Source organism: Ursus maritimus, unplaced genomic scaffold, assembly GCF_017311325.1.
Source record: "Ursus maritimus isolate PB19 unplaced genomic scaffold, ASM1731132v1 scaffold_21, whole genome shotgun sequence".
Lineage (NCBI taxonomy): Eukaryota > Metazoa > Chordata > Mammalia > Carnivora > Ursidae > Ursus > Ursus maritimus.
The window spans coordinates 11,550,871-11,577,013 of record NW_024424564.1 but is presented as its reverse complement, the minus strand read 5'-3'; the positions used below and the strand labels follow the sequence as shown (position 1 = coordinate 11,577,013).

Genomic DNA, 26,143 nt, shown 5'->3' with positions numbered 1-26,143 from the left:
ATTTCCTAATGATGTACCTAATGCCTCGCCATTTTACTGCTAATTCACACAAATTTTTTCATGTATTTGTGAGCATCCCAGTTTTATCAATAAATGAGCAATATTCACCAGTTTTGCCACAAGTGTTTGTCAGATACGTCAATGACCACTATAGCCCAACAGAAGGTAGATGCTTCAGTGCCCTGAGTAAATGGCAATCGTGTTGCTGTTGTAAGTAATTACATTCGATCCTCAATTTTTCTAACTTAGTGATCATCTTGCTCTAGTTTGCTACGTCTTGGCCATTCCACGGTTTATTAACACAGAGTAAAACAGGAAAAAAAGGAAAACAAAAGACAGTCCAGAGAACTTAGTAACATTCTTTTTGAGAAATAACAGAGAAAGGTTTTGTATATGGCTCAAATTAGAAATAAAAATAAATGTAGAGACTGATCTGTAAATTTCAATTATCTCTACTTTGGCAAGCCCCCTCTGTAAATGGAAAAAAGTTGGCTTTATATTTCTGATAAAAAGTCTTCCTCTGACATATCATCAGAATAGAGACTGATTTCGATCAGCAGTTTTCAACCAGCAGAGATTTTGTCCTCAAGGGTACATCTGAGAAAATGTCTGGATCCGTTTTTCATTACTAGCATCTACTGAGTAAAGCTTAGCAATGGTGCTAAACACCCTACAACGTACGAGACAGCACACGCACCCCCCACGACAAAGACTCATCCAGCTCAAAATGTTAATAGAACCAAGCTTGAGAAACCCTGCTTTAGATTTAGCTGCCCTAAATCCTTTCGGGCACAAGGCACAGATAGTACACATATTTTAAAATTAGCAATATTTATTTGCTACAAACCCACACATTATATGATATGTACCAAGTACTGTGAAGTGGAAGAGTGACAGAAACCAGAGAAGAGGCCACTTTTATCACCATCACCCCCACTACTAGTCATGACAATTTCTCCCTATTTTCATAAAGGAAATTATCTTTCACCTTCCCTAAAAAAAACTTACTTTAACAAGGAGAAAAAACACACTTGACAACTTAACATAAATCATCTGTTCTGTGGCTTAAATCCTATTATCCACCAACAGGTATTCAAAAATATTTCAATTTTATTGAAGTCATAAAAACTATTATACACTTTAAAGACTACTTTATGCTACTCAGCCTTTTGAAATTCAACATTAATGAGAGGTTTCACCCTCACTCTTTTAGGCATTAAAATCTAATTATATGGGGTTCTAAATAAATATGACTCTTCTCAACACACCAGAGCTTTGAAATGCTAAATTAAGTTTTTATCAGCACGACTAACCTTCCCACAGAATTAAGATTCACTGGTTTACATGACTGCAAGAGCAAGCTTCTAGTTTTTAATATAAAAATATTTTCAGTTCCCCAAAAAATATGAATAGGAAATTTCCTACAACTTCAAATACAAAATGCGTACGGACTTATCCCTGGCTTACTATCTGCTGTTTGTTTTAAAACAATCACATGTACCCAAGAAACACTGCTTTGGAGTTGTTGGGCCTTACTGATGTTTAAGACATTTGGTTACAGAATCATCAGTAATCATGAGAGACTGTATTAAAAATATGAAAACACTTGCATGAGGTTGGCTTTCTTGGATATATCATCTATATGTTTCGGCTGATTCAGAATACAGTAATCTTTATTCCATTCAGAACTATCCTCATGACTGCTTTATTAATTCACACGTGAAAGTACAAAATACAGAAAAAATTAATTGTTAGATCCCCATGGCTTTCACCAATTAAAATGAATCTGATCATGTCTAGAGCTTACTCATTTTTATTTCTCAGGAGTAATTTCAAAAGCTTTTTACTCCCCTCACTTTTACCATCTGGTTTATCAATATACCCCTTAAGAGTTATAACTGATTCTGCTTAAAACGTGTATCAGAGTAAAATGAGGCGGTTTTAAGGGTTAAATACGTTTTAAAAGACATTAGTTCCCAAATTCTCCACACATTAGAACTATGAGAGATTCAATATGAATGTACCAATAATAAAGTCTGAGCATTACTACTATGTTCTATACTTTTTGCTGAAAGTTTATGTACGTATTTTGCAACCAATTAAGAACACTCACCATCCTGCTGTTTCACGAGCCCCTGCTGAATATATCGAATGTATGTAAAAAAGTTACATACAGAGGTGATCTAGGCCGAAAGGGAAAAAAAAGTCATAAACAGTCAAATGTCTCATATCAAAGTGAGCTTTATTAAAATTCATGGCTCAGTTACTTACCCTGTATCTGCAAAAAGGAGAAATATAGTAATAGTTGCTTGAGTCCCCTAATTTAATTCTGTGTTTACAGGACTTACTCTGGCCAGTCAGAGCACATTTTCTGTAAAACAATGACAAAATTTTAGTTTTTTAAAATTGAAAGCATTTTGCTCCTAACTTCTGTAGAAGTTTCATATTCACTAAGACAACAAATATTTGAGACTTAGTACGTACCCGGCACTATTCTAGATGCACGCAGGCCTGAGAAATACAAAGAAGCCACCTTACAAAATACTGACTCTCAATAACTCTATAAGGGGTGCACTATACTCAGACATCCCATCCTTTCCATTTGCAAACTACTACAGACTCTCAGATTTGGTATGACAGCTTTCTGGCTGGAATGAGACGGTACGTCTCTAAGGGGCAGAGACCGTATCTTATTCTTCTTTAAATGCCAGGCACCAAGCAGGTGCTGGGTACACACCAGACATTCAGTGACTGTTGGTTAAGTGATGAGCCACCTCTCACTCCACTGCTCAATCCAGTGATGCTGGCTTGTCTATCAGGGCAGACTCTGAAGCAGCCCACCTGTTACCCTCCTAAGCTAGGACCATGGCTGAACACAACTACCACTCCCTATCAAGGCAAAATGAGTATAGCTGTAATGAAGATAAAGTGGTCGACAGCATTTTAAATAACATAAACTATATAACGAAGAAAAATGTTACATGAACATTAAATTTCAGCTATACTTATGAGAAATATGATACAAACGTGCCTCCATATTAAGAAAACAAATGGAGAATGTGTATTTAAAATAGGGTCATTTTGGGGGCGCTGGGATGGCTCAGTCGGTTAATCGTCTGACTCTTGGTTTCAGCTCAGGTCACAATCCCAGGGTTGTGAGATCAAGCCCCAATGTCGGGCTCCATGCTCAGTGTGCAGTCTGCTTGAGATTCTCTCCTCCTCTTTTTCTCCCTCTCCCCGCTCACACGCTCTCTCATTCTCTAAAATAAATAAAATCTTTAAAAAAACTTTCATAAATAGGATAATTTTGGAGGTGGCCATTCCAACCACAGAAGAATTCTCATATTTTTGAAGAAAGCTTGCCTCATTGTTCCTTTCTTAGAAAATTCCTTTAATGATCTATAACAATATTTTTAAAACACTAACTACTAGCTTAGGAAGGATAGAAGATCAAGAAATTTAAAAATGGGACAAGTACTGGAGGTCCTTGGAACTTCCAAAAGTATAATTTACACAAGAAGGAAAAGTAAGCATTTAACTATAAAAATCAATGTATACACTACTCTTCTGGAAACAGACATATAACTGTTTGTCTAGTATTTTGTCTTAATTTTGAAAGGGCTTTGCTAACGTGGTTTTAAGCATCAACTTCTGAAATAATGAAAGTGTTTCTTACCTCATTTCTAAAGCCATCTTTGAACTGTCACAGCCAACACATTCTTATTTGAGCTAAGGTTCAACGTCGAGTCTTCTGACCTCCAAGGCCAGTGTTTTGTTAACATGCTACACTTCCTCAACACCTCTTGGCAGCTCTAGTCCCCAGATTTTAAGCCCTTCCCTACCATTTTCACTTGGGGATGTCAACATGTCTAAATCTAGACCTGCCGTCTTCTTCCCCAAACCAGAGCCCTTCCCACTAACTTCGAAATATCACCCCATTCTTCTAGTCGGCCATCTTTAACTCCTTTCCTTTTACCATCCCCACCTGAATCTCTTCCTCTCCAAAGTTCTCTTCAAATTTGTCACATCTTTCCCTCCATACACTCGGCATCCTCTGAACACATGGTTTCTTGTTTCCAGACCTTCACTCATATGTACTCTTCTTTACCCAAATTCCATTCCTGCTTNCAAAAACCCAGATCAAATCTCCCTCCCTCTGAGAACACCCCTGATCACCAGCCACGAGATGGGTCTTGGCTTCCTCAAAGTTCCCACAGCATGAGCCATTTACATCTTCACCACCTAGAGCCTTGGCCAGGGCTGAACTTCACATTTCAGAGAAGAAAATATCTTCCTGAAGCTTCTCCACACAACATGCACTCCAAACACCTTGGCATCTAACCCCATTCCTACAAGCACGATATTCCTAAACTACATAAACTGTTTCCTAAACCTGATCTATATAATTATTTTACTAAAATATAAATTCACTTTAACTGACATCCTCATTTGTCATTATGTGATATTTGCACATGTACATGTTATATATAATGCAAGTAGAAATTTAAAATTCTATAATAAAAACTGCTATATGCTATATTTAAAATAAGGTATACACAACCTTAAAGCACAAAAACTGCTATCATTGATGATCAGGATAAAATACTTGGGAGCTTGTGGAAAGAGAAGAATTTAGAAATGTTAATCCCTTCCCCAAGACTTAGAGGCCGCTGTGCTACAGTCATGGCACAGAGGGAGTGTGGTGGACGTCTGGCTCACAGAGCAAACACGTGACCAGGCACTCCCCACAAACAGCTACCTGAACACTGACACTGTGTGATCAGGAAGAATGACACGATTCTACAACAGGCTTTCACAGACCTGTCAGTTCATCTCTTCCCTTCTGCCTTCACAGTGACCCAGACAGGAGTCAACTACTGCTTTCTAGGAGCTTTCTCAGACCTTCCGGTCCCCTACACAGATCTAGTTCTTAACCACCAACTAAGCACCTTCCTCCAAATCTTTCCAAGTCACTTCACAAAGTGCTTTGCCAAAGGTTCTAGGAACCACTGGTTTCAGTCTTTCCTCCTCCTAGGACTGGGGAGTAAAAGGCCTGCCCTGCCATGAAATGTGGGAGTCTTACCTCTGAAGGTTTACAACTACCAAGTATCTGTCATGTATGAAAGACAGAACCGGTTATTAACCAAAGTGACAATCCTTTATATGATAGTATGAAAGGGAGGATTACAGAAGTCTTTCTGGCACCCTGTTTTCATGCTTGATAAGACCTGGTCTAATTCACTATCTTCCCAACCGATTTTTAATGGCAACCCTCAGGAAGAAATATTTTACACCAAAACCTGTATGTATATGTGTAATAGACAAAAATTCTGCTTATGACCCACTAAAAACTGATTTTATGATCAACTAATGAGTCACAACATATGGTCTAAAAAATGTTTCTAATACCTGGTCTAAAATATGTATTTTTTTTAAATTAAAAGGGCTCTCTTTTGATGCTAAATTTGAAATGCTATATCTCACACTGTCTGAGGATTTGTCTTCAGGCTGCACAAACTACTAACAAGATATTTAATCACATTTAAAACTAGAAAAACTAAATATTTACAACATATAAAATTTTTAAAACTCAGTGTCTTCCCCAAGACATGGTTCTGAAAACGTACTTTGGTCCTCCACATTCGACTGCAGAAGCTTTCACGAATCGAACAGGTTGTAATCCCACCGGTTCAATGCTCAGAGTATTGTTTTCCACAGCCTCCAGAACAGCTGAAGCCAACTTCAAAAAAACAAAGTATCAGATGCTATGCTGGCACAAAAATATTAAAATTCCATTCCACAGTAAACTGGATTTTTAAAAATTATTCTTTCCCCAAACTCCACTAGTTTGGTCTCAGGCCAATGAAAAAGAAAGAAACTACATAATCTTGGTTTGAATTCTTGTAAAATGCAAATATTGTTACGAAAGGCAATTCAATTACAGCTAAGTAACTTTTCTCATTATCTAGAGGAGGACTGAGGGCATTAATTCCAATCTGTCCATGTCTTACCCACAATTTACATCCATTATTAATGCCACTGCAAAATGAATACCCCAATGCTTTATTTTGCTAAACTAATACACATTTTTAAATACTGGTCATTCATAACACAGCAATATACACAATTACAGCTATGTTTTCTCAACTTGTATTTACATGCACAAGAGTGACCTACAAAAGAACTAGCTGGATTACCAAATATTAAATGTCTGGAGATGGTAGTAATTGACCAACAACAGATGAAGCCAGCAAACTTCTTCAGTCTGGCAAGACTACTAATCTGGAATGGACTCCCCCAAAACACACACAGAGCCATAATGAATAACATGTACCTATCAAAAGTGTCTTACTGTCCATCTTAATTTCTCCTTACAGGTCATGTTAAAATTAAGTCCTCTGCAGACTTAACATAAGACTCTTAGGATTACATTTCTTAAACAGTGATTGACAGGATATTTGTAGACAAACCTTCCACATGTAAGAACAGATTAAAATTATGACCTTACATCTGCATAGTACCTTGTATTTTTTTTTTTTTAAGTTTTCGTATGTACGTAAAATTCACTTCATTTCATCCCCTTAACTCTGTGACAGAGGCAAGGAAGCCATTTTTTTTTTCTGTTTTAAAGATGAAGAAACTAAATGTGATTTTTTGTCATGTACAGATAAACCCAATAAACACCTCGGAGTGTGGAGAACTTCCTTTCCACTGACCCGCAGACTAAGAATCAAGAAATAAGCCTCACCCCCAATGCACATTTACTACTTCACTCTGGTGTAACACGTACTCCCCAGTGAATAAGCCTCTACTCCAGGGAGCAAAGATGTTTAGTAACTCAATGCCAAGAAATGATCATGGTCTTTGTTTGGAATGGGGGAAATGACGAAACATGACATGTTATTATAACTTATTCATTTAAGAGAAAATATACAACATGATTTAGCAAAAGGTACAGGAACAACCCTAGTGCATTCCTATTTAAAATAAAAAAAAAATTACCTCACTTTTTGAGAACGTTAAACATGGAAAGATATCTTCCTGATAAATTTTGTCTAAGAAAGGACAGGATCTATCCATTGTGGGATCATCCTTCCAAGATCTGAATTCATTATACAGAGATAAGTCAGCCTGACAAACAAACCAAAAGAAAACACAAAATAATCTTTTTAAAGGTACAAACATAAAATCACTTTATAAAACCAAAACCTGATTTAAACATTATTGAAAAAGAAATCCTCTTCATTTAAAACGATGAATTGAACCATTCTTGATTAGTTACAATACATGGTACCAACTTTCTTTTAAAAAAAAATCCAAACTCCAAATGACTGACTAGCTCTTCTCAATGGATCTACTATGGTGTCCAATGATGCTACCTTGATCCCCACCCCACCCCCCAAAAATGTTGGAGCTCCTCTTAAGACACATGTGCACACTGCTCTGAATAAAAAACAAGTGATGAGAAGTCTTTTCTGAAAATAATCAAAAAGTAATTTGGAGCCAAGTTAATTAAATAAAGTGTCTGAATAAACAGAGACTAAATTGTCAAACCTAGTTTGGGTCAAAAATGATACTACTTGTTCTGCTATTATCTTGACGGCATTTTCAAAAGAACTTCGAAAATGTTTACTGTATAAACAGCAAGACTAAAAGCAGCACATACATAATCTCCTAAATTGACTACCTTAAAACATAACATTTATTAAGATATATTTTGGCATTGCAACCATCTGAATTATCAATCCAGGCTGGCACCCATCTTCCTATTCACCCTTCCAGTTGTCCCTCTTTTCCCTTCCTCCTTTTAATAAAATTTCCCCAAGTATTCTTCCCTCCGGATGCCCTCTACTCAGCTCAATCCTACCTGTCACACACACACAGCCACACCTGCCCCTAGCTGCCCACTCACGGCAGTGCCCCCCATCCCCCTGCAGCCCTAAGCCACTCTCATCCAGAAGAGCCGGACACACCATGAATGACACACTGACTAGCTATGGCCTTCACGACAGCTTAATCGGACATGCAGGTGATTTACATGACGGTAATAAAAGGCTGAGTGTATCCGAGCTTTCCTACAGACTTTCTTTTAAGGTATATAATGGCAACTTCAGTGTGAATTTTTTTCATCCCAATCCATAAATTCTTTGAATCAAAACTAAAGGCAAAAGGATAAAAAAAATAGCAGATAAATAATACTTACATTCCCAAATTCATTTTCTTTGTAAAGTTTACCCTTTAGTGGACATAAACCCCAAAGCAGGTAAGCAGTACTCTACGGAAAGATTCTAGTTGAAAGGCAGTCATTTAAACTATTAAGAGCCGACCCTGCGCCAGGAAGTACGGCAAGCACTCCAGAGATGCCTAATCCTCACAGCTGTGCAAGACACACATTACGATCTTCATTTTCTTTCGGTAAGAAAACTAGGGCTTAGAGAGGTAAAGTAACTTGCCCAAGGCTACAGATCAAGAAACCTGTAAAAGTTCAAATTCGTGTCTCAGTGACTCGATGGCGAAGCCCTGCATGATGCATGTGTACGTGTACACGTACAGACGTGTTTTAAGCGCTTTTAGAGGCTACATTGCAAATGTCGTTTCTGACAGCCTGTCGCATTTTCTACAGAAACAGGGACATGTTTTACTTTCTTCCCAACTGTTTTACCTCTTTCTAAGGCTTACACAGGTCAACTTTATGTGTTTCCTTTGTCTAATTAAACTTTTTGATAAGTTTTCACAAAACATTAGAATATGGGATATACCTGGAAAGCAGAAAAGTTATCATTCTGGAGTTGTTTGCTGCCTATTCATATTTCATGAGACCTCATAAATTAAAAACAAAAGTTTAAAATGTCCCATGAGAAAACATTTGAATTTTGTTAGTGTAAACAACAGAAAACAAGGTATATAATCACACATACCGAGAAACCGCAGCAAAATACAACTTGTACCAAGCAACTAAAAATGCTAATTAAATTCAAAGAAATTGAAGTTATGACTAAAAAAAGTTTCTGAAATATTTAACCAACATGATTTTAGATTCTGTCACATTCAGATTTGGCCACGTATTGAACTTCTCTCTCACTAGCATCTCTTTTATTAATAAGCAACCAAAATGCAATTCAATTAAAGTAAGTAACGACTTTGGTTATTCAATTTAATAAAATCCTGGCTTCCATGCAAAAACTTAACCAAATGAGCAGATACAGCTTCTTAAAGACTGATGATGAATCTGCATACAACCATGTAAAATACCGCTTTTCAGAAAAAAAGGGGGAAGGGTTGCTCCATGATCAATCCCCTTGGAAATGCTTTCTCATTGTATGCAATGACAGAATGAAAAAATATTTTATAATTACACAATTTTTACTCAAAACTCAAAATATTTCCACAGTATCTCAATTACCTTCACAACATATCTTTTAAAATTATAAGGAACCATTAGTTCTATTTTTTGTTGCTTAATTATCTGAATTAACTCCAAGATTCTCTTACCGATATAAAACTCTACCTCCCCCAGAATTTAAGTAAAAGCAATGTACTGTTCAAGAAAATCACCTTATTTTCACACATTTCTTATATTCATATTCTGTTAGAGCATCTTACCAATTAATTTTGACTAGTCAGATCATTAAAGCCACCCACTCTCCTTTATACAACACATGACAGTTTGCTCCCTAAATGAAATATCAAGATTAAGAAACTTACCAAATTTCCAGCAGGTAACTCCAAGGTCAGCCAAGTAGAGAATGGAACTGAAGATTCCCTGAAAGCAGCCAGCTCTAGATAAAGCCTCCCCCATCTTAATATTGCATATTTTGCACTAAAAATTTTGCTGGCAAAAATCATAACTGACACCTCAGTGATGAGAATTAATAAGTATCAACAGAGTCAGAGGGGACAGTCCTTGACGAGTTACCTCTTTGCAGTCTTTTACAATTGGCTGTATCACACTGAGGTCCTGATGACTGCCACTCAGAGCACTGCTCGTACTTTTATTTCTTGTATGCCCCTTTTTAAAAGGTGTCTTTCCACCTGGCAGAGGCTCTTGTGTAGGTGATGTTGGAGAACTGGACAAGACAAGTGTCTTCAATGCAGCTACTTCAGCTTGAAGGACATCGATCTTGAAAAGAAATCAACAAGTTCTGTATACTAACGATGTTTTATGACAGATTCAGCTAAATGCTAGCAACCTGGTCAAAATACTTTCAAAGACAACATAAAAGTTTAATTTGTATTTGCTGTGGAGTAATAAAAAGAAAGTGAAACCAAGTTGTTTAATATTTCTATATGGCTTGGATTTGGCTCTTATTCACAATGTGAAATGAAATTTTTTAAATTACCAAAATGTCTGACATATAATTCATGTGAATTTTCAAAATCTTCAAAATATAAATAGCTTATGAATAGTTGTGGTTCATTCCCAAAATAATAAAATCTATTAACAGTTTGGTGGCTTTTTTTTTTCTCAGTGACTTAACAAAAAATACTAACTTTAAAATGTGATTATATAATCCTTTCCATAATACATGTGATTCACAAGACGTAAAAATCCTTTGGTTCTAATATAAATGAGCACCGACTGTTCACTATTCATTGCATCTGTGTGGTAGCTGTTTTCTATTTATATAAAGTTTCCTGTAGTTTCCACATCTTCTAAAATAAGCCCTAGTTTACAATAGGAACAAAATCTAATAAATGTTTAAGTATCTTTAAAACAGTAATCACTGATTTTAATTTTTTACTATTAATGCAGCAAAGACTTACTTTTCCTTGTGCTTCCTTTAGCTGTTTTTCTGCTGTTGCCTGCTTGACATTTGCTTCTCTCACCATCTTATGAGCTTCCTGAAAAAGTTAAAATCTCAAATTTTGGAAACAAAGTATTTAGCCTTTGTTTTCAAAAATCTTTCAACAAATGTCTATGACTACAGCAAAGATAAACTACCAAAATTTAACCTGAAAATAAATATTCAATGTCAACTCTTGAAATAGCAATTGTCATCTGATAGGTAAACTGGTAGGAATTAGGAATAGGTGCTTTCTTTTAGTACTAGTATCACTGACATAGCCAAGTTGAATTCAATCGTCCTGATCAATGTTTGTGTAAAGACTGAAAGAGAGGAAAGAAAATAAACATCCCACGTGTCCAACCCAACCTCTTTGTACTTAAGTTTCTGTAATTTGGCCACAATATATATATTCATATGATCAGTCATAGCAAAGACATACAGAAGGGACAAGTCAAAATATTAACACATCAATAATGTTGTAGCTTACAGGACTAACAGCTGAGAAGCCTTAGAGCTTCCAATAAAAACATTCACAAAATGATATTGACAACTCTATGCAGAGCAATCTAAAAGGGCAAATCAGAGATTAGCCTTTAATAAGGTCTTAAGTTTTCAGAACCATAAATATGAAACTCTAGGTATTTAATTCTTATATTTATTCATCAAAATTTACTCATTACATCTCTTTGTGAGGTACTATTCCAGGTGCTGTACTGGGAAAAAGAAACAAGGTCCCTCTCTTAAGGAGCTTACATTCAGTTTATCTAATAACCAAATAAAATTTCAAGTAAGAATTCTGGATTTTACTCTAAGTGCAATATGAAGCCTTATGATCTTTTAAGGAAGAAAGTCACTGATCTTATATTTTTAAAAAAATTACTCTGCTGTACGGAATAGTCCCATAAAAGATTAAGGATGGACTAGAACCATATATAGGGTGCTTGAGATAATCCCCTGGGATTTAAGGACACATATGTTAGAACTTCAATTTACAGTTTATGAGGGGGAAGTGAGGGAGGGAGGAGGGAAGCAAAAGAAGAAATGAAGGAAGAAAGGAAGAAGGAATGGAGGGAGGTAGGGAGGCTGGTTGGTTGGAAGGAAGGAAATCAGCTCAAAGACATTTAATACATGTCTGACAATGGCACCTTTACTAAGTCTGTCAACTGTTCAGTGGAAGAGTAAACATTCTCCACATCAGATTCTGACAGCAGCACTTCCATTTGCTTTTACAGTAGTAACGAACTACAGCTTGTTTATATGCCCATGAACATGAGTCTACAGACCACATTACCTCAAATAAGAGGTGCTTTACTATCAATGCTTTATAATGAGATGAGATTCACTGTGAAAATCTTCCATGCACAATTATGCTGGTTATCTTGTATCAAAATCCTTAAGAACTTCCAATTTAATGAGTAAAAGTGGTTTTCCTTTTAAAATAACAAATGTTTCAGATTTGCTAAATTTTTCTGTGATGACAAGTGGCTGTCAACAGATCACTATTTGGCAGATATTTTCAAAATAACAAACATAGCTAATCTGACCCTTCAGGATTGACTTTTAACTATAAATGCAAAAGTAACTCATGATAAGGAGAGATTATTTGTTTAAATGTTTGGAAATGGACTCTGCTTTCCTTAATAGTGGACAATGCAACGTGGACCAAACCGCCCATGGAGAATAATTAGAGAAGCTGGACAAAAATTTTCTTAAATGTGTCTGACAGTATTAGAGAGCTAACAAAATAGTGAAGAACGAAGGAACCAAGATCCAGGAGAAGATGTAAACCCGGAGAAGAGAGCTGGAATCTGGGGGGACTTTTCCTGGAGGTATGAGAGATACAGTGAAAAGGTGTAACCTACACGTAACTGCAGTCCCCAAAGGAGAGAAGAGCACGCTGGAAATGAGGCAGAAGCAGTAGCTGAAAAGATAGCGCATAGGATTTTGCAAACTGACAAAAGACATCAAACAGTAGGTTCCAAAAAAGTTTGAAAATTTTCTATCACTCTGTCATTCTAAAGGTGAAAATGATACAAGTATCCTCTACACCAGGAGTCAGCAAACTCCTTCTGGAAAGCGTCAGACAGGAAGCAGTCGGGGCTCGCAGTGGTGTCCCTGCTGTGGTGTGAAAGCAGCCGCACACAACCCATCAACAGTGAATGCGCCCATTTCAGTAGTTACCAGCACTGAAGTCTGAATTCCAGTTTTCAGGTCACAGAGTAAGACTCTTGGTTGTTTGTTTTTTTTTCCCCCTAACCACTTAAAAATGTAAAAACTGATCTTAGCTCAGAAGGCTGCCCTGCAGTGGGCAGAGACTAGTTCTGCCCTGTAGGCTGTAGTCTGCAGACCTCTGATATAAACGTTCAGGTCTATACACTTACAGACTTTGAAAATGGAATTCTCTTCCTATCTGGTTAGCAGGGATTCAAACGAAGGTGTTTCTCTTCTTTCTTTCTTTAAAATAATGTTTAAACTCAACGATCTTCTTATTAATTTGCAAAGACAATGTGCTGCTATGAGAGAAGACAAATTCACTAGAGGATATTCTGGAGAAACCTTCACATAACCAGTAATGAAGCTGAAAATTCAGTATAATGGTTTCATACAGGGAAAGATGTACTTCTTCCATTTGGATCCATATATTTGTAAGTTATCAGCTGCATTACATCTAATTTTTAAAAAGGAATTTAGAAACTTCATCTGAATCATAAATTGTTAAAACAAGATTTTCAAAAACAAGGTAAACATATTCAATCATACTCCTCTCATTAAATATACACATACACACAACATATTATAGTGAGACTAAAATATTTTTGTACAATAAAAAACTTAAGTGTTTATTATTGTCTTGCTTTTTAAAACTGTTGTTTTATAATTTATGTAACACGTTCTTAGTGTATATATGTAATTTATAAGTATATATGCTCTTAAAACAGTGCCTACCACATAGGTAACCCTCAATAAATATTACTTATTTTCATCATAATAAAGGTACATGGAGTACATGATCTCAACAAAGGTCTGGCGTCTATTGGTCTAGGTAAGAAAGAATGATGGCTTGTAAAATGGTGTTAGCAATATCACAGTACAAAGGCAGATGGATTTGCCTTACATCCCAGAGGCAGTGTCACAAGATTTTCCTTGTGAATGCGGGATACAGGAGAGGCTTCAGTGAGGACTCCTTTTCTGTGGCCCGAGACAAAGAGAAGTACCGCTTATGATTTTCATAGTACTTAAGGCAAGGGTCAGGGTTATGAACTTGAATCCCAGCAGTGCTCCTTAACCTCTTATGCCTCATTGTCTTCACAGATAAAATGACAGTAATTTGCACTGTATGCCATTATGAAGCATTATGAAGAGAACACTCGGCATTATCAAAGATATTGACTAAAACTGGCTGACAAAGTGTAAAAAAAAAAAAAAAAACTTTGTAAAGCATTCTTTCACCCGACTTTATTTTTATATTATCGCAAAATCTGAGATACTAGCTGGAAATATATATACATACACACACATATATAATTTTAGAGTTCTTATATTTGGTAATTTTAAGACCCAACTTTGCTACAAAGTGTAATTATATTCAAGATTATTCATACACAACAAACTCCTAATTTGAATTTACATGTTAAGTCTACCAAAGCTGTGCACTGTGTTTATTCAAAATAATCCTTAATTCTTAAAAAACTATATATACATATACCTAAAATACAAGCAAAAAAATCTTTTCATAAGACAATGGAAACTGAGATCACGAACACACAATAGACCACAGAAAAACTTCCAGCACCTTTTTACAAAATTCATAAGTAACTGGTTTGAATACAATTTTCTTCATTACTGAAATCATCTTTTGTCAATGTAACTTCTTTCGCAGAAAGCATATATACTGTCAAGGCTATTAGCCATTGTCAGGTCAAGGATAGATCAGGGACCCAAAAACTTCAAGATATACCTTTTCATTTATTGCAAAAACTGCATTTTTGGTCCTTCACATTCTGCTATGGAGAGGGAGAAGTTTCCTCCCGTTTGTTTTCCTCCTACTTCATCTAACAGAAGCAGGTCTAAAATCTTGGGCAGGCAGGTGAGAAGCTTAATATATTTGCTTTCTTATCTAGTATCAATATATCATTATAAAATTCTCTTCTGGCCAGACAATACTGGAAGAAAAAGTCTAAGGTTTCTATCTACCCCTTCTACAAACAAAAATGTAGTAAGTTGTATACCTCCTGTCCTCTAGTCTTTGATGACTTGCTAACAAAAATAATAATAAATCAGTTTTTTAAATGTTCATGAAAGAAAATGACCCCCAAAAAAGATAGAGGACAGGGCAAAGGGGCATGGAGCAGAGGGGCCAAAGAAAACCCACATCTGAAGAAACCCACATGTAACTTGTTAACAATGTTACTTGTAATGATAGAAATGGTGGAATATGCAGTTGGTGGGTTATGACTCTCATGACAATGACCATGTAAATTAACATGAAAACACGTTATTTGAAGAAAAAATACGAAATATATTAGGATTACAATTATGTAAGAAAATATGCATACCTCTAAAACTGAAATAGATCTGTATAAATAAAAATATCAAAAGGGGAAGAAAATTTTCTAAAATCTTTCACTACAAAGTTTTAAAAACAAATTTTTAGAGAAAAAATAATTATTTTATTTAAAATAAATTATTAAATTATTAAATTATTTAAAAATAATTATTTTTTTAAAATTTTTATTTTTGTAAGTAATGTCTGCCCCCAACATGGGGCTCAATTTAAGACCCTGAGATCAAGAATCACATGCTCTACTGAGTGAGCCAGCTGTCCTCTCCCCACCCCCCAGGTTTACAACTTATAAAAGTTGCCAAAATGATCAAGCAGTATGACTAGCATTTCGGGGCCAAAGCCAAGAACGCTGGTTAATTTTATGTGCCAACCTGACTAGGCTACCCGATGCCCAGGTATTTGGTCAAACACTATTCTGGGTATTTCTATGAAGGTGTTTCTGGATGAGATTAACATTTGAATGGGTATGTTAACTAAGTCAGATTGTTCTCCATAATGTGGCCGGCCACATCCAATTAGCTGACGGGCTAAATAGAACAAAAAGGCTGATCCCCATGGAATACAAAAGAATTTTCCTGCCTTCAAACTTCAAGTGAAACATCAGCTCTTGTCGGGTCTTAAGCCTGTGAGCCTTGGGACTAGAACTGCACCATCAGTTCTCTGGTTCTCAAGCCTATGGACTTGGACTATAATTACACTATCTGCTCTCCTGGGTCTCCAGCCTGCTAACTCACCCTGCAGATCTTGGGAAGAGCCAGCCTCCATAATCGCCTCATTCCTTATTATCGGTCTCTTTCTATATACTGTGTATGTATATATACATATCTTATCGGTTCTATTTCTCTGGAGAACCCTGACTGATACATCAAAAATACAAAATGATAATGTCAATGGCACCCCTCATGAGAAAGACTGCTCAAACTGGGCAGAAACTGTGGTCCTGTTGGCAGGCTGGAGATAAACAGGTGGGCCTTCTAACAAGTAGATGGGCCTTCTAACAATCCTCAAACAATTGTCTATCAGATAGCTACCTCAAGGGCTTGTTCTCTTTGTTGTGGAGTCATAAGATTACCCTAAAGCAGCCCCTAAACACTTGATAAAAACCAAATTAAAATATACCTCCTTTCTTTCCACATGGGCGTTTTTTAAACAACCTGGTACTGGTAACCCACAGGGTCTTTTCCTTTTCCCATCATTTTTTAAGTTGCAGACTCTACATTTCTTAAAGAATTAATTTTTCTTAGATGACTTATAAATTACGTGTGAAGCTAAGCATATCTTTTCCAAGATTCCCTCAAAAAACAATTCTATCAATATATAAAAAATCAAGATGTTGCTCTTGGCCAAGACATAAATAGACCAACCTCAAACAGACTAGCTGTGAGCTCCTCCAATTCCTGTCCAAGTTGATCTCGTACTTTAGAAAGCCTCTCACACTCTTCATCTTTTAACTTCAGTTCCTATGAGAAATTGATCATTTTATTTTGAATTTCCATGGTTTGAAGTTAGATTCAGCAGACTATATAATCTTTACTAATAAAATTACAAATTATTAATACTGTCCCCTCCTACAATGTTCACACTGAAAATATTTAGCACTTTCTATGTGGAAGACAATCAGGCAAATCTAAAATTATAAATAATTCTAACTCACATATTAAGTTTTCATGTTTCTTCCACGAGACATCCAAAGATTAAGCATGACTTACATATTACATGTGAAAATAAACAATTAAATGACTTCATTCTTTTTTCCCTTTTCTCTGAACATATTTCCATCAAGCAAGGAATCTAACTGCATTTGTCCATTTCAATAAAAACTCAGTGGGCTTTTTTCGTATTTACTTTAAAATTTGCTCACTTATGGATAACTTTATGTACCATATGGCAATTAGTCTAAAGTTTCCATTAGGAGACTATACCCATTTAGTACTGCACCAGAGGCAAATGATACATATTTGCACTAAAAACTAAGAAAAATGTTAATGACAAAATCACACCCTCATTTATACATGACTTCTCAAAAGGTGTCACGTAGATGTGTAAAAAATCCTTTAAGATGCAATTTTGTATGTTGCCCTAAATTAATCTTTCAAATTTAGGGATAAAAAAATCCAAGCTTCCTATATATTGGTCACAATTACATTAATAAAATAATGGGTTAGTTGTATTGTAATTGTGGTAGCAGCATAGCTTTTGAATCCCCCAAAGACAACTCCTGAAAACCAAATACACCAACTGAAATATCGAAAGAACCCAATGACCACGAAATCTTCCACACTAGGTAAGGGAATCCCCACAAATCATAGGCTACAAGAGAAGTGGCTACACTGCCAATATGGCAGAATCAGCAACTATGTGGAAGGGACAGCAGGAAGTGGAAGAGACTAGAGGTAGCCTATGAAGCCTCAAAACCCAAAAATCATTACATATACCCCAAAGGAGAGGACTTGACCTTAGTGGAAACTGGGAGAATACGAGAACAAATGGAGAAAAAGGAAAAACAGGCTGCAAGTTGCAGGTGGAGGATGAAACCCTATATGCAGTCCTGAGGCAGCAAACAGTACCGTAAAGCCCTTAACTCTCAGGAACTGCAGAACATCCAGCAAAGAGACCCTTCCAGGACACAGCCCACCTCAAGGGAAAAACTCATGAAATCTGAAACCAAATTGCAAGACAGGAATAATGGAGACTAAGAGAGAGAAGGCTCAGACATTAAAGAAGAAAGAGGGTGGCAAGGTTCCAAAGCAAAAAGATCACAGAAGGTAGGATAAAAGTATTTTCCTTCTAGGTCTAGAAATATTATTTCTAGACATAATGTAAAACGCTGTAAATTTTGCAGAGACACTGGGCTAGAGGAGAAAACCTTCTTGAACAAGGCTTACCTCCGAGAGACAGAAGGGGTTACACAGATAACGCCAGTAACAACAGAAGGGAAAGCCCTTGAACATAAAATTGAGAAAGCTATCTTAGTTTATTCTACTACTTCACAGGAGCCTCCTCCTGGCAGTTCAGAGAAATCCAATCCATTTAAACATGGAAAACAAACACAAATTGTGAAGCTACCATAATAAAAAAGTTAAAGGCAAAGCCAAGTCACTTTATAAGGTAAAGACAATCAGACTGGTATTAAATGTCAATAGCATAAAGCTAGAAAATAGCAGAATAACATTTTGAAGATACTCAAGGAAAAAATGTGAAATGAGGGTTTTATATCTAGCCAAAGTGTCCTTCAAGTGTTAAGGACAGAGACCAAGAATTATAAACCTATAGAACTTTAGAGAATACATCTCGTATAATCATGATTCAGGGATCAAGAACAGAGATTCACATAATCCAGAAGAAGCTGAAGAAGCTTTAACACTAAGGAACTGGGGTTGAGAAGCAAATATATTTCACTGTAGAACTACAACTAAAAGACGAGCATATCAAGGAAATGAAATGACAAGCCACAAACTGGAGAAAGCACTTGCAAAAGACCTATCTGATAAAGGACTGTTATAAAAAATACATAAATTCTTAAAACTCAACAGTAAGAAAACAAATAACCTGAATGAAAGATGGGCAAAAGATCTGAACAGACACTTCAACAAAGAGGATATAGAGAAGGCAAATACGCATATGAAAAGATACTCCATATTATATGTCATTGGGTAAATGCAAATTAAAACAATAACGATACACACCGATTAGAATGGCCAAAATCCAGAACACTGACAATACTAAATGCTGACAAGAATGGGAAGCAATAGGTACTCTCATACATTGCTCCTGGGAATGCAAAAATGGCATAGCTATTTTAAAAGACAGTTTGGCCATTTTCTAACCAAACTAAACATACTCTTAACCATACGATTCAGCAATCTCACTCCTTAGTACTTACCCAAAGGAGCTGAAAACATGTCTACACAAAAACCTGCACACAGATGTTTATACATTCATAATTGCCAAAACTTGGAAACAACCAAAATGTCCTCAGCACGTGAATGAACAAACTCTGGTACATTCAGATAATGGAATATTACTCCGTATTAAAAGGAAATAAGTTACCAAGTCACGAAAAGACATGGAGGAAAATAAATGCATATTATTAAATAAAAGAATCCAATCTGAAAAGGCAACATCCTGTATAATTCCAACTGTATGACATTCTGGAGAAGGTAAAAGTACGGAGACCCTAAAAAGATCAATGGTTGTTAGCATTTAGTGGGTGGGGAGGAATAAATAGAGTATAGAGGATTTTTAGGGCAGTGAAAGTATTCTGGATAATACTACAACAGTTGATACATGTCATTATACACTTACCAAAATCAACAGAACATACAACAAAGAGAATCCTAATAGAAACTCTGGACTCTGGGGGATAATGATATGCCAATCTAGGGTCATCGATTATAATAAATGTACCGTTCATAATGTTGAGGGGCTGTGCAAGTGTGGGGACAAGAGTGAATAGGAACTCTGTACCACCCTCACAATTTTACTGTGAATTTAAAATTGCTCTAAAAAATAAAGTCTATTTTTTTTTAATAGGGATAAAGCTGACAAAACAGTTATTGAAATGTTATAAGCTTTAGGAATATAAAAATAATACACACACAAAATATAAGAGAAAGATGACATTAAATTCACAAATTTCTTAAATATTAATGGGAGGTAAAGGGCTGTAACTTGAGGCACACAACTCAACTAGTATAAACCTAAATGTATCTAAGAGCATAGAGATTAACACTGAGATAATAGTCTGACTAAAATCAAATGATATAAGAGAAAAACAGTAACTAGATAAGTTTAGTATTGTTTATGGGAGGGCACAAAGGCAGTATCTAAAGAAAGGCTAAGATATAGATATCTATATATATATCTTGAATTAAAGAGAGGTAACAACTAGGATGGAAATCAAACCTTCCAAGGTACCAAAAAGGAGGAGGACACAAAGAAAACAGCACATAGGAAAAGGTTTGTATACACACACAGTAGACATCTGAAAGCTATGTGACAGAAACAAGCCCAAATGGAGCATGTTTATCAATAAATATGCGTACATATAACTCACCTAATTAAAAAGAAAATGATTTTCAGATTGGCTTAAAAAAGCAAAATCCATCTCTACGCTCTAGATAAGAGACATACCTAAAACAAAGTGATTCAGACAGATTAAAAGAAAGGGCAGAAGTCTACTAAAAAGTATAATACAAATAAAAATAAAATAGGAATCTGAATCTGGTATCAGACTAGACAGAATACAGGACAAAAACCATTGAAAACAAAAAATCTTCACAATGCTGAAGACCACAATGCAAAATGAAAACTTTAAAATACTGACAAATACAGAAACACAAAGGTAGGCCTAAACAAACAGGAAGAAGGACATACCATGTTCTTGAGTAGAAAGACATCATAAAGATGCCAATTCTCCCAGAGTTAATCTATAAATCTATAACTGCATAAATTTAATGCCAAGTTCTTTCAAACTCCAAAATTTCACTATTTTGTAATTACATATGAAAACTAAGTCAATTCATTCAACATTTCCTACTAGGTGGTCACTACAGTAATCCTCAAGCTACAAAACCGAGTAAGATACTGCTCCTTGAGAAATCTGCCATCGGTTAGAGCAATACATATGTCATTCATGAGGGGAAAATTCTTGAATAGCTCCCTACCATGTACCAAAGTGGTATAAACCTCACCCTAATTCTAAAAGCCCTCTACATGTGTTCAATTTCCCTCTTCAGAGTTTTCTCCCTTGATCCATACTCCAAAGCTAGAGTTAAACTGATCTGATTCACTCATTTCACTCCCCAGCCTGAGCCCATCCGTCTAGTCTAATCTCTTCCCCATAAACATCTGACTACTTTCTCTCTATGCTTTGAGATCTATCCTCAATCTACCTATATGAAGTCAAAATCATATTTCATGTGAATATTTTTTAGAATTTCTACTTTTCATGATCAGAATCTTATATTGTATAACTATACATATCCTATATGTATACATATACATACACTGTATATATGTATATATACACATATACATACACTGTATATATGTATATATACACATATACATATACTATATTGTAACATAGTTATTGAAAATTCATTCCTTCAACAAACATTAATTTTGTGTTGATTGAATGCTAATTTTTTGTTAGCATCAGGCATTCATCTAGGTGCTCGAGACACAGAAAAGTGAGACCCGGTTAATGATTTTCACAAATACCCTGTTGAGGGTAGCAAATCTTTAAACAGATTCACAGAGCAATTTGATAAGGGCTATAGTAGTGTGTATACACACCAGAAAAAGCAGGAGTTTGCCAAATGTAGAAGAAGGAATAAAAGAGTATGTTTTATAGTAGCCAAAGACGAGAAGGGATGAACACCACAAAAAGATAATGCCAGAAAATTAAGTGTATGCCCCATCCTAAAAAGCACTGACTTGGAAATCAGGGCCATGGGAAGTCACTGAAGGATTTTAAACAGGATAGCAACAATCAGATTTGCAATTCAAAATTGTTACTTGGAAGTATGGCGAGGTTGCTGAGGTTTAAAATACAAAAAAAAGGCTAGAGACAAGAAAAATAGTTCACTGATTACTGCTGTATTTTAGGCAAGAGATACAAATTTAGAATGGTTGTACTGGAGAAAAAAAAATTTAGAGATATTCAAAACACAGAACATCAGGACTCTGATCAAGTATATTCTATCAAACTTAAGACTGGTCTTTAAAATAAACATTTTATATTATCAAGAATGAAAAAAAATGCTGTCAATGAAACTACATTTTTTTTTTCACTTAGAATTTTCATTTTACATTTATAGTAAGAACTCTTTTAAGCTGACAGAGATTTTTTTTTATATACCTTTATGTTTCAATGTCCTATCATAGTGAGGTCATTTTGAAGATATTTAAGTCAGTAATTAAGACCAACAAATACAGAACCCAACTCACATAATTCAACTGAATTAATCACAACATGAACAACTACGACCAAGTTCACACACAAGTAGGCAAAGATGAGTGTCATGATGGTTAATATGGGAAAAAAATGTACAATTCAGAATCAGTGAAACAGGACCATGTATACATGTCTTTTCTCCCCAACTAGTAAACACCTAAAGACAGGGTCAAATCTAATTTATTTTTGCCCCCATGAGGCCTTGTACAATGCTGTCAGTACTAGGACAGAGAACTTATCTGTTTATGAAAGAACATAGTACATGTTTATGAACATCCATAGCCACAGTTGGTAGGACCATGCTGAATGTGAATTTGACACAGGTATGTGTTTCTGAGTGACTTTATCTGGGCTGCAAGCTATTCCACTAAATTTTTATTTTCCAAGTTATTTCATTCTCTTTTAAAGAAAAATAATTAAAAATTGGAAGTAACACATTATACCAGTAGGTATCACACTTAGCAAATATAAGAATCAACAAGGGAGTTTATTAAAAATGCATATCCTCAAGCCTCAAAACAATAATTTTATTTCAGCAGAATCTGGGGTAGAGTCCAGGAAGCAACATTTTAATAAAGGTAAACTAAAGACCAACTTCCACCTCAGAAGTCCATCAAAACTGGTCTTCAGCAGCGACCTATGGAAGGCCAAATAAGTGAAGAACTACATCACCTCTGGCATCCCTGCACCTTGATCACGAGGGTATTCCCCCTATACACAGTATGGATTTGTAGCTGGGGAGTGACAGCCCAGCCAGGGACTACATTTCCCAGCCACCACACATCTAAGTATCAGCAGAAAACTGGTTTGCACCAATGGAATGTGAACAAAAGTTATATGTCACTTCTAAGCCAAGGCTTCTTAGAAACAGGTGTGCCTTCTCAAGCTTTCTTTTCCCTTCATCTCATTGGTTAGATACAGATAACAATAAAATTCGAAAAGACTACAAAGATCCAAGACAGAAGAAACACAGATCCCTGAATTATTTCATAAAGAACCACACACCAACTATGTGCATCTGCTGCAGAATGCTCAATAAATAAAAATTAATTTCTTTTAGGTTAAGTCACTAAAATTAAGGGGTTGCTTACAAGCAGCTAGCATATCCCTAACTAATATGTGTGTCTATTCTACAATAATGTCACTGTACACACATATATATATTCATTCAATCAACAAAATGTATTGAGAACCCATTATGTGTTCAAAACGTAAGCTTGAGCAACAAACACTTGCAATTTCTATCCTCATGAAGCTCAAAATTACTGGAGCATGTGTAATAAGTGCATGTTTTTATGACAGGGTTACTGGGATGGTGCAGAATAAATAATATAAACAGAAACAGAACTCTGACTCCCAATCAAGTAACAGGGATCATATTTACAACCCCATCTGACACAACCAAAAAACTGGAAAGAAATTACATAAAACAATTTTTAAGACACTAGGCACCCGGCAGCAGACAGTGATCCTCCAAATATGGGAAACAAATTAGGTGAGCCCTACAATTTGGCCCAACTTATCACCCAAAAAGATGAAAGCATTATTAGACAGGATTAAAACACTTACTAAACTGAATTTCATATGTCTTGAGAAGCTAGAGGAAAGACTGAAGTTATTAAAAAGAGCGAAAAAATATTAAAGAGACCCAAATCAAACTTTCAGAGACAAAAACCACAATGTCTGAGATAAAAAATATACTGCATAGGATTTACAGATTAAATTTGCAGAAGAAAGGAGGAGTGACACTGAAGAAAGAGATAGCAACAGAAACTATCCACAATGAAACACAAAGAGGAAAAAAAAAAGATTATAACATAAATGAACAGAACACCAGTGAGCTGTGGAACAACTTGAAGCAGCCTACTGAATGTGTAATAGGAGTCTGGAAGGAGAGAAGAGATAGGGGAGGCATGTAAAAGTTTTTTAAGAAGTAATAGCCTAAATTTCCCAAATCCAATGAAAATTAACAAACTACAGATTCAAGAAGCTCAACCAATCCCAAGCACAAGGAACATGAAGAAAACTACACCAAGGTACACCATAATCAAACTGCTAACAGCCAGTGCTAAAGAGGAATCTTACATCACATGCAGAGGAACAAAGGATAACACCTCACTTCTTGTGAGAAACAATGCTAGCTAGAAGACACTGGAGCAACATCTTTAAAGTACTAAAAGGAAAAACTATCAACCTAAAATTCTTTACCAAGTGAAAATATCTTTCAAAAACAAAGGTGAGGAAAAGACACCTTTTCAGGTACATAACAACTAAAAATAATTTATCGCCAGTAAACATACACAACAAAAATGTTAAATGATGTCCTACTGGTAGAAGAAAAATGATTATCAGATGGAAATCAGGATTCACATGAAGAAATGAAGAGCAATGGAAATGGCAGCTATATGGGTAAATACAAAGATTATTTTCTTATCATCTAAATCTCTTTAAAAGATAATCAATTGTTCAAGCAAAAAACAGTAACAGTGCATCGTGGAGTTTAAACATACGAACAAGTGAAATATATTACAACTGTAGCACAAAGGCTACAGATAGAAGTACACTTTTGTAAGGTTCTTACGTTATATGTGAGGTAGATAGACAGGAATAAGTTAAATACGTATACCATAAACCCTAAAGCAATCACTGAATTAGTACAACAAAGGTATATAGCTAATCAGCCAAAGGACATAAGATGAAACCATTAAAAAAAAAATGTGGAATTAATCCAAAAGAAGGCATAAAAGGAAAAAGAAGAAAAAGGAATAGATGGAATAAATAGAAAACAAAACAGTACAATGGCAGATTTAAACAAAACCATATTGGTAACACATTAAATGTAAATGGTCTAAATATACCAATTAAAAGGTAGGGATTACTAGAAAGGAGAAAAAAAACAAAACCTAATCATATATCACCTGCAAGAAACTAACTTTATATAGGAAGACCAAAATAGGTTAAATGTACAAGAATAAAAAAATGGTAACTATCTGGTCTCTCTTAAAAGAATAATCAGAATAAAGAGAACGGCTATAGACATAATTTTGATTCACAAGTTGCTATAATTCAAGAAATATTTTCATATTCAAGAGGCATTTTCAAGCCTGAGCTCTAAGTATTAATACTATCTTGTACTCTTCAAAATTCACCATATATATATGTTCACATCATTATTATTTCAATTACCTCAAAAGGAGCTCTAAATACAGCAAATTAAAGATTTCAAAAGAAATTTCCAACCTGAGCTAAGAAATTAGCAATCTGTTCTATCAATAAGGAACCACCAATATATTCTCAATGACGGATATATATGTTCATTAGTTTACCTCTATATAAACTGTAATTTCACTTAATACTGTATATGAAAACAACAGAGTCTGATCCAGATGACAGAAGCCAAATACAATAACCTCTCAGCAACACCTTCCCTTTGGAAAAAGATAAAAAAGGCTATTGATTTTTCTTTGATAAAATATATTTAACCAAAAATGTTTTAATATACCTGCATGGCTATTTAGTTATCAACCATTCACTGGAGCATTAATAAGAAGACATATATTCCAGGCATTGTATTGTATTATGCTAAGCACCAGGGATACAAAAATCAGTGTTAAACTCTTAAGAGACAGGGGCGCCTGGGTGGCACAGCGGTTAAGCGTCTGCCTTCGGCTCAGGGCATGATCCCAGCGTTATGGGATCGAGCCCCACATCAGGCTCCTCCGCATGAGCCTGCTTCTTCCTCTCCCACTCCCCCTGCTTGTGTCCCCTCTCTCGCTGGCTATCTCTATCTCTGTCAAATAAATAAATAAAGTCTTAAAAAAAAAAAAAAAA

The 26,143-nt window shown here is 35.6% G+C and overlaps 1 protein-coding gene across 1 annotated transcript in view; it reads right to left on the bottom strand.

Moving 5' to 3' along the window:
* Positions 1 to 26,143, bottom strand: part of LOC103656880 (RAB3A interacting protein) — a 42,698-nt gene that overhangs the window by 465 nt on the left and 16,090 nt on the right. The window contains exons 4-10 of the mRNA XM_040637256.1: positions 16,716 to 16,811; positions 10,765 to 10,842; positions 9,917 to 10,120; positions 7,003 to 7,131; positions 5,628 to 5,740; positions 2,272 to 2,371; positions 2,114 to 2,183 (exon numbers count right to left, since the gene is read on the bottom strand). Of these exons, the coding sequence (XP_040493190.1) occupies positions 2,114 to 2,183; positions 2,272 to 2,371; positions 5,628 to 5,740; positions 7,003 to 7,131; positions 9,917 to 10,120; positions 10,765 to 10,842; positions 16,716 to 16,811 (790 nt within the window). The remainder of the gene's footprint in view (positions 1 to 2,113; positions 2,184 to 2,271; positions 2,372 to 5,627; positions 5,741 to 7,002; positions 7,132 to 9,916; positions 10,121 to 10,764; positions 10,843 to 16,715; positions 16,812 to 26,143) is intronic.